This window comes from Miniopterus natalensis, chromosome 14 (assembly GCF_054644295.1).
Source record: "Miniopterus natalensis isolate mMinNat1 chromosome 14, mMinNat1.hap1, whole genome shotgun sequence".
Taxonomy (NCBI): domain Eukaryota; kingdom Metazoa; phylum Chordata; class Mammalia; order Chiroptera; family Miniopteridae; genus Miniopterus; species Miniopterus natalensis.
In genome coordinates this window covers 43,195,538-43,208,109 of record NC_142094.1, presented here as the reverse complement: position 1 = coordinate 43,208,109, position 12,572 = coordinate 43,195,538, and the positions used below count along the sequence as shown (strand labels likewise).

The window sequence follows — 12,572 nt, the reverse complement described above, 5'->3', positions numbered from 1 at the left end:
TGCCTTATTTTTAAAAATTATAGAATAACTAGATATTTTTCTTTTCCATTTGTCTCTCTTCTCAGTTTATTAAAAGCCACAAATGTTCTACCTAAGATCAAAGGCCACCAGAAAAAAAATACTCTTAAGTCACTCTTTCATTCTCACTGTCACAGGACTTCCTTGAAATTTTGTAGATAGGTTTCAGAGTACCTCACACTTCACCGAAAAACCATGAACATTAATTAGCACAACCTCCTTTTAAAAATATTCAGTCTTTCATAGAAATGTTAATAAGGCATATCATTCTGATGACCATTCTTCTGATTCTTCTGATTATCTTTCATTTGATCCCAACAGACAAAGTTATCAAGAACTGAAGCATGCAGTAGGGAAATGCAAATTAAAACTACAATAAGGTAATACTATATACCTATTAGGATGACTAAAATAAAAAATACTGATAATCTCAAGTGCTAGCAAGGATGCAGAGCAACTATAACTGTCATACATTGCTTGTGGGAATGCAAAATGGTACAGCCACTCTGAAAAATAGTTTGGCAATTTCTTATAAAGTTAAACAAACTTACCATATGACCCAGCAATTCCCCTCCTGGGTATTTACCCTAGAGAAATGAAAATTTATGTTCATACAAAACCTATACACAAATATTTTTTTATATCTTTATTGATTTCAGAGAGGGAGAGAGACAGAAACATCAATGATGAGAGAGTCATTGATTGGCTGCAGCCCACAACACGGGCATGTGCCCTGACCGGGAATCGAACCCTGATCGCCTGGATCCTAGGTCGATGCTTAACCGCTGAGCCACGCCCGGCCGGGCTACACAAATATTTATAGCAGTACTATTTATAATCATCAGAAACTGGAAACAACTCAAATGGATAAGCAATACGTGATACCATCCATACAACAGAATACAACTAAGGGGTAAAATAAAATGGACTACTGATACATGCAACTTGGATGAAAGCTATCTTAAAAGTATTATGCTGAGTCAAAGTCAATAGCAAAAGATTACACATTGTATGATTCCACTTATATGACATTCTCAGAAGGATAAAACTAAAGGGAGGGAGAAGAGATCACAGTTCTTAGAATTTAGGGATGGGGGGAGAGTACAAGGGAGTTTGGGGGAGGGTGATGAGACTGTCCTATATCCTGACCAAGGTGGTGGTTATATGAATCTATATGTAACAGGGGTGGGCAAAAGAATGTTTTTTGTGTGTGCGTTTTTTAATCCTCATCCAAGGATATTTTCACTGATTTTTTTTTAGAGAGCAAGGAAGAGGGAAAGAGAGGGAAGGAGGGAGGGAGAGGGAAGGAGGGAGGGAGAGGGAGGGAGGGAGAGAAAGGAAGGTGGGGGAGGGAAACATCAATGTGCGAAACATCCCTCAGCTGCCTCCCATACGCACCCAACAGAGGATCAGACCAGCAACTTTTTTGGTGTATGGGGCGATGCTCAACCAACTGAGCCACCCAGCCAGGCAAAAGTAGGCTTACAGGTGCACTGTGTCATTCTTTTGAGTTAATAAAGCTATTGTAATAATCATAACCCACGTCTTTTTCCATACAAACAACTATAAACCTACTTTTGCCCACCCCTGTACATGTGTTAAAATTCTGAGACCTATACACTAAAAAAAGTTAATTTTACTGGATGTTAATTTAAAAAAAAGAACTAAAACCAAAACCTCGCATATGGCAGGCATGAATCAATATATGTTTAAACAGTAAAATGAAATAGGGGTGGAAGCCCCTATTCAATAAGCCTTAGGAGTCTGTGTGAATTATTTTGTGGTAAAAGTTTTGTTGAACAAAACTCACCACATTTGTGGCCTAGAAAGCACCTTCATATTTGCCTTTTTTAATTGTATCAAATTACATCTTCCTCTATTTTAAAGATACTGTGGCTGATGGTGATTATGATCAAAGGGATAGAAATAAAAATACCTTTTTAGATGGAATCTCTCACTTGAGGTCAGAAAGAGCCTAGAGTTATGTCTCTACCCTGAGGTCAGCATGAGGCCCTTGCTCAAAACAACTCCAGTCATGTATTTGTAGAAGAGACTCTTTCATCATAACTTTCCCTACCATCCAGTTATGCCTTGTTGCTTTAAGGAACACTTCAGTGATTCCTCAAACTTCGTCCTTTGTTCCTTGACATTTCTACTTAAGAGAACTATAGAGAACTATAAAACAATTGAGGTACTCTGTTGTCATTTATTTTCACATGTTAGGGTCATAGAATATTAACAATAAAATGTCAGAACTATCCACAACTGTTTCATAGGACCAGGAAGGGCTACCAGTTGTAATGTGATATAATTATAAAATACCTAGAGTGGCCACATTTGGGGATGTTGCTATTCTTCTTCTACTAAATATACCTCTTATAAATGGCATATCTCGCTTATTTTTCTGCCCCTCACAGTTCACCAATTTCTCTAGCTGTAAAACTTAGCCCCCAGAAGCAAATTCTTTTCAGAAACCAACTTATTACGAATCAGTTGGAATTTGAAGGGATTCCAAGCCTCTGGCATAAGGTTTATCCACTCTGCCTTCACTCTTTTTTCTAGCATTACGGAGATAAAACTGACATTGTGCAAGTTTAAGGTGTACAACATGTTGATTTAATACTTACATATTACAAAATGAGTCAAAGTCAGTAACAAAAGATTACATATTGTATGATTCCATTTATATGACATTCTCAAAAAGATAAAACTAAAGGGAGGTGGTCCTGCCTTCACTTCTGATTCCAGTTAACTCAGCTTCTTTTTGCTGTTTCCCATGTACAAGGTTCTAGTCACAATATTTCCCCCACTCCCTCTTTGTTGGCACACTGGCCAGGACACAGAGGACTAGACATTTTGTCAAAGCATGATCAAAGAAATATATGCATCAGAAACAATGGGATGCTTGTTAAACATATAGATTCTTGAGGCCTACCAAACTAAGTGGAAGAAGAGGAGCTGTGAGTCTGCACTAGGTTTTGACATGCTCTCCAATAATTCTTATGCATAGTAAAGTATAGGACTACTGCAGTGAGCATTAATAAACACAGGTTAGATGAATGAATGAATTGAATGAATTCTTTAGTTCCTTGCTGGGTATTCCAGTTCCAGTTATGAGAACAAACTTGAAACATGGGCCTTGTCTCCTGTTTTTAGTACTCACTGGTGCTGTCTGCCCGTCTGGATCTCCCTAGAGTATGTGCACCCAGACTCCTTATCACTATCTCCCCCCGAAAATATACCCTGCCCTTGATAAAAGTCCCTGATTCCACAAATCTGGTTGGGTTGCCAGTAGATGTGACTGTCTAATTTTCCTCTCAACTCCTAGACACACTCAAGAACTTGGCCTACCTCAATTAGCATGTAAAGGCTCTGTAGGTTTGTGCCCCCTGATCTTGATAAAACAGTGTCCCTAGTACAATAGACATTCCTTCTATGGGCAAAGTATACTTTCCTGTCCCTTGACTTTGGGCTTGACCATGTGGCTTGCTTGGTTAATGGAATATCAGAAGGCATCATACAACCAATAATTGAAAGGCACTTGAACAATTGGGCTTGCTTTCTTGTTCCTTTGCTGTAGCCGTAGGAAGAGTTTTGTCAGGGAAGTCACTGCCTCTTTAGTCTGAGTCCTGAGTAAGCAGCCAAGTCCAGAGACAGCCAACTAAATCCAGTTTATATCATCCAATACTCAGCAAATCCATACATTCATGCAAATAAATATCTATTATTGTATGCCATGATAATTTGTGGTTCTTTATTACATAGCAATAGATACCTGATGCAATGATACTGTGACAACCGTAAAGTCTTATTCCATTTCCTCAGTAATTCAAATGACCAGAAAATCTATACGTAAGTCTGGATAGTAACTTCCACTCCAGCCATTATCTGACTAGCAAAGAAATATGGCATCACATTCCATTGTTTCTCTTCAAGGATGAAATACTATAGTGTCAGTCAGGGTCTTAAGTCAGACTGCCTGGGTTTGATTTCAGGCTTCGTGCTAGGAGGGTGTGCCTTAGTGTGAGCTACTTAACCCCTCTGGAATCAGTTTTCACTTCTGAAAAATGGGGTAACAATAGTATTGAATCTATCTTACAGAATTATTGGGAGGATTAAACTAAATAATATATATAAAAAAGAACAGTGCATTTAGAACAGCACACAGTAAACATGAAATAAATGATAGCCCTGGCTGGTGTGGTTCAGTTGGAGCGTCATCCCATACACTAAAAACTTGCAGGTTCGATCCCCAGTCAGGGTGCATACAGGAGGCAACCAATTGATCTTTCTCTCTCACATCAATGTCTCTCTCTCTCTAAAAATCAATTTTAAAAATAAATAAATAAATAAATAAATAAATAAATAAATAATACCTGTTAGCTATTTATAGTTGACTATATTTTTAAAAACAACAGCCTGGCCAGCATGGCTTAGCAGTTGAGCATTGACCTATGATCCAGGAGATCTCAGTTCGATTCTCGGTCAGGGCACATGTCCAGGTTGCAGGTTCCCTCCCCAGCAGGGAGAGTGCAGGAGGCAGCCGATCAATGATTCGCTCATCATTGATGTTTCTCTCTCTCTCTCCCTCTCCCTTATCTCTCTGAAATCAATAAAGATATATTTTTTTAAAAAACAACAACAAAAAACTCATTTCTACTACGATTATCCTGTTATTGACACAGAGTCAGGTCAGGTCAGAAGCCTGGCAATAGGAAGGCAAGTATACCCAAAGGGAGAGCCAAATCTCAGGAAAGAGCAAGACCTCAGAAGGAAATTCCAGCTTAAAGTTTTATCTTAGGCAGAAAGAAATTCTCTCCCAGTTCTGTGGCTTTTGCTCCCTTGCTCTCTACATCCCACCTTGGTCACTTATGAAGACAATCCAGCAATTAGGATGGTAGTGACCCAGAGAACAAATCAACATTAGTCTTAATATCTAGTCCACTGTTATTTCTGAGTCTCTGGTAAAATGTTCTAGCTCTGTCTCAATCAGTCTTTGGGAAACTAGAGGGAATTATTCAGATTCCCCAAGTACAAGGTGAATCTTGTGGAATACTAGCAAAACTGTAAGATCTGGTGAACCGTTCCCATAGAGATTTTGCCCCCTCCGTTGCCAATTTTAGAATGCTGGGATTAACTGAGAAATTTTCTGTATAGTGACCATGCTTTTAAACTTTGGTAAATACTTCTATTTCATCCTCAATGAATTCTTACTGTACACATTTAGAAGACACCTCTGTGCTGTATTAAAATATTGCTAGTAGACGGGATTTTTAAAATATTTTAATAGCACAAAAACTCATTTTCTTTCTTCATTCTCATTCTTTTCTTTATTGTAATGCCACTTACCATAATATATAACTTTATCTATACATGATCAAGATCTTGGTCCAAGTACCTCTGAAAGGGAAAAATGGCTTCTATTGCCCTGCCTGCTTAGCTACCCCTTCCTGTCCTGGTTGAATCCACTGTATTGACTCCCCATTGGCAGACATTTCCTATGAAGGTTTTCAGAGAATCTTTAAAAATATATTTTGGTTAGGGTCAATATATATCAAGAGTTCCTAGTTCTATTCTAAACAGCTAACTAAAACCCAAAAAGTGAAGATGAAATGAAGGCTTACTGCAAGATGAGGTGATAGGGTGCCCTAGACTGCAATAATTTGCTCTGAAGCATGAGTTATTAAGTTCAGCAAGTATTTATTGGGTGCCTGCTGCATGCTGGGAATCATGTTGGCTTCTGAGGATACAAAGGCCAATAAATTCTGCACCTACCCTGCCACCAAGACATGTGGTTGGGTCAATGAGAAGTAATCAAGGTAAAAGCTGTGATGAGGAAGCCTTGAGTAGGAGAACACTGAAGGGCATGGGGTGGTCTGAGTTGAGCCAAGGGCTGGGCAGGAGAAGGCTGGTAATCAGGCTGTGAGGGTCCTTATTCTGGGGCCTGTGGGACTGTGACCTGGGGTGGTTCTTGGCAGGCCGTGAGGATAGGCTGGTGTCAGAATGACTGGTTGGGGGCTGTCACCAGATGTTGGTAAGTGGATAAGAGCACAGCAGAGGAAAAGATGATGAGGTGAGTTGCTGAGGGTCAGAGTGACTGTGAAAAAGATAAAAAATCTTTACATAATCTCCTGTCTCCCTTTAGGAAAGGAAAAAAATTCTTATCTGCTTCCTGTAAGGATTTAAACAGTATACAAATAATATAGAATAACAAGTGGTCTCTTGAAAGTTCATTTTCTAACTTAGCAATAAAAAATTTCTGACAGTCATTTAAAGTAGAAAATTTTACTCACATCTATAACACTTCCAATAATTCATTATGTGCATCTACCCCAAACACAAATCAAGAAAATTAGGACAAAGAAAAATCATTAATTTGTAATTTCATACCCCAATACCTATACAATATAAGAGTATCCAGAAAAGAAACTGAAGACTAACTTAAATTGGGAACAGGTACGGGATATATATAAACTTAAACTATGAACTAGTTTCAAATGTTCGTCCAAATAGCTGGTAATCAATCTCACTAATTTAAAGAAAAGCCCATCAGCCTTAGCCCATTTTCTCAGCGGTTAGAGCGCTGGCCTGGGGACTGAGGGTCCCGGGTTTGATTCCAGCCAAGGGTACGTACCTCAGTTGCAGGCTCGATCCCCAGGCCTGGTTGGGGCATGTGCAGGAGGCAACCAATCGATGTCTCTCTCTCACGTCAATGTTTCTCTCTCTCTCCCTTCCCCTCTCTGAAAAGCTATGGAAAAAATATCCTCAGGTGTGGATTAAAAGAAAAAGAAAAAAAAAAAGCCTATCAGAGTGAAAAATCTGAGTATTTTTAAATGTAATTTCTTGCTTTTAGATACATATGCTGTTCAAGCAAATAAGAAAAGTTAATGAATCATTAATTCACCCAGTATTATCTCTACAATAATATTATTAAGGCAACTCATGCAGGAGGATCACATTAGTCCCTTAAGAAGTTAACCTCCAAAAAGAGATGCCTCCAAAGCATTCCTAGTGTTATAACCCACAAATCTGGCTAATCCCATTTGTATTTTTAGCCTGAACATCCAACTAGAATAGCATCTATAGTAGCCAGTCTCAAGAGGATGTCTCTGGCCCTGCCCGGCGTGGCTCAGCAGTTGAACATCAACCTAGGATCCAGGAGATGAAGGTTTGATTCCCTGTCAGGGCACATGACCCAGTTGCGGGCTCAATCCCCTGTCAGGGGTGTGCAGGAGGCAGCCAGTCAATGACAACTCTCTCATTATTGATTTCTCTCTCTCTCCCTCTCCCTTCCGTTCTCTGAAATCAGTAAAGATATATTTAAAAAAAAAGGATGTCTCTGCCCTGCCCCCCCCCCCGCCAGCAATTTCTGTTTATGTATGTCACTTTTCATGTCTATATATGTAGAGATTATTTCCCCTCACTCTGACCAATAGTGGCATTCTTGGACTTTCACAGCTACGACTTAAGAGAACTGGCTCCATTGGCTTCTATCTCCTGTGTCCAAGAATGCTCCTTCTTAGAACCCATGCACCATGCTTTAAGGAAATTCAAAGGCCATGTGGAGAGAGGAGGCCTAAAAGCCTTCAGAGCCAGCTGACCTCTCAGCCAGCGGCCAGTCATGTTAGGGTTGCCATTTTGAACATGTCAGCCATGCTGGCACCCCAGACAACATCAGTGAAGCAGAAAACCCATCACTGGACCATAGATTTGAGAAAAATAATAACTTGGTTTTTTAAAGCTACTAAATTTTGGGGTGGTTTGTTACACAGCAAGTTACCTTTTATACTGTTTCCTTATCTATCAATTATATTAAAAATTCCCTTTTTAAAAAATATGTTTTTATTGATTTTTAGGGAGAGAGGAAGGGAGAGGGATAGAGAAATAAAAACATCGACGAGAAACAACATCTATCGGTTGCCTCCTGCAAGCCCCCTTCTCGGGTCTGAGCCCAAAACCCAGGCATGTGCCCTAACCAGGAATCGAACCGTGACCTCTTGGTTCCTGGGTCAATGCTCAACCACTTGGCCACACCAGCCAGGCCTAAAATTTCTTTTCTATGTCCTAAAATTATGTCATCCAAGTTTCAAATGTTTCTCCAGTTCTAAGATTCTGGAACTAGCTTGTCCTATCCATTTCCTTAAATAAACTTAAAATTCATCCCTCAACTTAAAATATATCCTTAAGCCCACATATATATATATATATATATACCTTATAAAATGGTGCTGACCTTGGCCAGGTAGCTCAGTTGGTTAGAGTGCCATTCCCATACGCCAAGGTTATGGGTTTGATCTCCAGTCAGGGCACATACAAGAAGCAACTAATGAATGCATAAATAATTGGAATAAATCAATGTTTCTCTCAAATCGATAAAATAAAAATAATAAAATAATAAAATAAAATAAATAAATAAATAAATAAAATAAAATAATAAAATGGTGCCTACATTCCCTCAATCATTTCCATTTCTCTTCTGAGGTCCTCTTCCAGTTCCCATTTATCTTTTCTGAGAAATTATAATTTTGTTGACCAAGGAAGTATTAGGAAAGATCCTTGAGGACCTGCTAACACTGAATGAGATATATTAGCATACAGATGTTATTTAAACTACCGCTTTAATATAATTGGTTTCTAGAAGTTAAACTATTCTCCACAAATATCCAAGGGTAAACTTTAAGTCTAGACCATGTGTGAATTATGATCAATTCTGGATTAGCAGTCTCGTTAATAAGACTTTATTGTAGAATTCCTAACTGAAGCACTACATTAACGTGGTAATGAGCAAATTTCCTAAAAGAGAATATCCATTTCATGTTGGCATTTTAAACGAATTACATTTTCTTAAACTATGGAAATCAGGACATCCATATAATAATTGTCACTCATAATTTACAATTGAGGAAAGGGTAAAGCCAAAACAAAGACAAATACTACACAAAACTTTCAATTTGATTTAAAAGATAGCCTTTCCATGTATACTGTGTACTAGTTATTTGGTGCAAACACAAATATGAAATATCTTCCTATCTCAAAATTGACTCTTGAGTAGGGGAGAGGGAGAGTGGGAAGAGATTAACCAAAGAACTTATATGCATATATGCATAGCCCTGGACACAGACAACAGAGAGGCAAAGCCTGGGGTGGGGCTGGAGTCAGGTGGAATAGAGCAAAGGGGGGGAAATGGGAGACATCTGTAATTCTCTCAACAATAAAAGTAAATTTTTAAAAAATTGACTCTGAGTAAACAGGCATGTTATAGCAGGGTAAGTGGAACCACAGGGAAGTTGTGACTTACTCACATTCATAATAAGACTGTGACTGAGTTGAAAAAAAAATACCAAGTCTCTAACCCTCCATTCTTTGCTTCAGTTATTAAAGGGCCATTCTTGGTGACCCCCTCCCAGTTGGCCTTTTGCAAATAGCCACAATTGCAGGCAAAGTCAAAAATGAAAGTAACTAAAATTAAAGAAAAAACTGGCTTCTCCCTATAGTAACTGACTCAACATCTAATAATGTGTGATGCTCTAAAAGCTGTGCAAACTACTACATGGCCATCTCCAGGTTCACTTTAACTCAATCAGGAGACCATTATCAAAACGTAACTCACTGGTACAAAGCAGAGATCAAGTAGTTGAAAATGTTCCCAGGCTGAGGTCTGATGGGGAGTAAAGAAGATGATCTCATAATGTCTCTTTATGATCTGTAAATCACACTATTCCATAAATCTGACACAAGTGTCAAGATTAGGATTAAGTCAATTTCTAAGTAGGAAAACAAAAATAAGCAGCTGCCACTTCTTTTAAATCTAGAAGCTCACTGTAGATATAAAGGGCCTTCCTCTTACTTCTAAAGTCCAAAAAATTTTCAAAGTCTTGTCTTAGTATTTCAGAATTTCAACATTGGGAAGAAATTCAAGAATCTTCTTCAAAATGGAATTTTGTTAATGATACACTCAAACTTTAGTTAAGTGTTTTTAAAAGCACTAATACAAAATGAATAAAGTTTTAGTAAATTTGACCAGACTCTGAAAATGTATTCTTGTAAATAGGGCCATTTAAAGCCTAAATTCAATTAGATTAGTGTCTGTGTTTATTTAGATTTGTTTTGGTATTTCAGACAGACACAAAACAAGAAATAACAAAGAAATAAAATTTGGAGTGACAGGTTACAATTACCTCTGAAAAGCAAGACTGGACTGCAAATAATGTCAGTGTCCCTAAGGCCACCTGTTAAGATGGAAGTCTATGCAACCCATCACTCTTTAGCTGTAACCACAAAGTCTGGTTTTACACCTAGGATATACAAGAAGCATCAGATTAAAAGCATCAAGTATCAGACTATACCAAATTGCCAAACAGAAACAGAAGACAAGCATGATACAGAGTTAACAAAGTTCCAAAGGATTTAAACACACCCACAAAATTCAATCCAAGCCCATACAGTGCTTCAACCTAAAACTGGTAAGTAACCACCAATCCTGACATCTCCCATTACCTACATTCCCCCTTTTATCTCCTGAATTTCTCCACTGATCTCATCACTTCTTATGGCTCTTGTGATTCTAATCTCCATGGCTTTTCCTTTCCCAGAAAGTGATACAGTACCTGGCCCCTACATTTCACTATCTCTACAACTTAGCACTGCCCTGACCGGTGTGGCTCAGTTGATTGGGCATCATCCCGTGAGCCAAAAGGTTGCCGGTTCGATTCCCAGTAGGGGCACATGCCCAGGTTTCAGGACTGTTTTTCTCTCTCTCTCTCCCTCTCCCTTCCTCTCTCTCTACAAATTAGCACTAACTTTTGTTTTGTTGTACCCTATTAGATATTAATTCTGTCCCCAATCTCATGTACCAGGTTTTCCTGACCAGTTCAACCTCGTCCTTACTACAATATCTGGCCTCTCCTTTCAAAGTGGAGTATGTATCCCCTTTTCTGACATTTGTAATTCTGGCTCATAGTCAACACCCTCTTCCTTTCCCAGAGGCTGTCACCATAACCCTAGGTCCCCATCCCCAGTCCATACCTTCCCAAGTAAGGCCTCTTTCTTTACAGAGTTAGTCAACATTAGTTTGGCCAAGCTGGGAATTTACCCTGAAGGCAAAGGCTATCTCCATCCCCTCATTCTACAAAGCTACAAGTCTCCCACCAGCCCTGGCTTTCCTCCACCCTTAGATCCATCTGCATCCAGCCCTGCCGGTCCCCCTCCCCTCTAACATCTTTCCTCTCACTATCCCGTGCTCCCTTCCTCACTCCTGAATGCACCTCTTCTCCCCGGCCTTACCCGTAACCCTGACCTGGGAAGGCCCTGCCAGCGGCCTCACCGCGTCTCTCCTCCGGGCTTCCTCCGCTCCTCAGTAACTGTCCCCACGCCCCTTTCCCTCCAGGGCCCCGCGCGCCGCCCAGAGCCCCCTCCCTGATTAAGCTCCCGCTGTCACTGGGTCTCCCATCCACAAGATGGCGGAGCTGCTGCCCCCACCCCCGGGTCTTCTCCGCACCCCCTCCCGCCTCCCTGGAGCTCCCGTCCCGTCCCTTCAGCAACCCCCGCAGCCGGCCTCGGCCCAGAGTCCCTGTGCCCCCTCCTCCGGCGGACGGGCGGCCCAGGCCCGAGCCTTAGCGCCGCCGCCAACGCCACAGCCTCCACCGTTCCCCAGCCTGCACCTTCCCCTCACCATAAACTTGAGCGCTTTTTCCTGCAGCACCGCCTCGGCCGGGTCCATAATCTCCGAGGGCCACTGGGTCTGCACTCCGCCGGGGCCGCCCCCTTGGTGCCAGACCGCAGCCAACGCAGCGCCCGGATCCCGCCTCCTCTTCCTTCCCCCGCCCTCTCTTACCTCTCAGGCACCCGCAGGAGGGCGGGGAGCGCCGGCTGTTCCGTGCGCCTGCGTGAGTCCGCGGGCTCGCTGGACTTGTAGTCCTGGAGCTTCCCGCAGCCAAGTGCCCGGCCTCCCTGCGAACTGCAACTCCCGCGGTTCACTGCGGCAGGGTCGCGGCGGCCGGCGGACCCCGGCCGGACATCTCGCCTTCGAGTAGAGACAATCAGCTGATGGGAATCGTAGTTTACGGCCTCTACGGGATGCACGGCGGGAGGGGCACGGGTGTCTCCGTGGTTACCGAGCGACGCCAGTGGCCGCCTGCCTGGCATTTGATGTCAAGATGGCGATCAGCGCCTCACCTGTAGCCCAAACAGTGGAAAAAACTGTGAGAGGACACAGAGTTTCTAGGACCTCCCTAACTGTGGTTTTAGAGAACTGGATACTCCAAAATTTCATATATCTGATGTCGTCGGGATGAATTTCGACCCAGAGGCGCTGGGCCTATGAGCGCCTGGCAGCACTTCACAGACCAATGCAGAATTTCAAGGTTCTCCTAAGCCATCGCCCCACACTTCTCCCGAAGACCTTATTTCCCCCTACAGCCAGTCAGGGCCCGATAGAACTTGGTTCCGAAAATTCTTGGGTGTCTAGCATTCACAAAGTTGGCCTGCTACTGCTAACCCTGAGTTGTAAGCCTTGCATTAAGGGTCAAACAAGTACTTATCACATGCCTGCAATC

The 12,572-nt window shown here is 41.5% G+C and overlaps 1 protein-coding gene across 10 annotated transcripts in view; it reads right to left on the bottom strand.

Annotated features, from left to right (window-relative positions):
* The window catches only part of BTRC (beta-transducin repeat containing E3 ubiquitin protein ligase), a 151,877-nt gene extending 140,103 nt beyond the window's left edge, over window positions 1-11,774 (bottom strand). For 3 of the 10 annotated variants that reach the window (XM_087824514.1, XM_016219903.2, XM_087824517.1), the window contains exon 1: window positions 570-603. In XM_087824514.1, the coding sequence (XP_087680640.1) occupies window positions 570-572 (3 nt within the window). In that variant the 5' untranslated portion in view covers window positions 573-603. Of the gene's footprint in view, window positions 1-569; window positions 606-11,301; window positions 11,312-11,689 lie in introns of those variants that run through there. The other 7 variants (XM_016219901.2, XM_016219900.2, XM_016219911.2 and 4 more) reach the window with 7 other exon arrangements.
* Window positions 11,775-12,572: the final 798 nt, after the last annotated feature.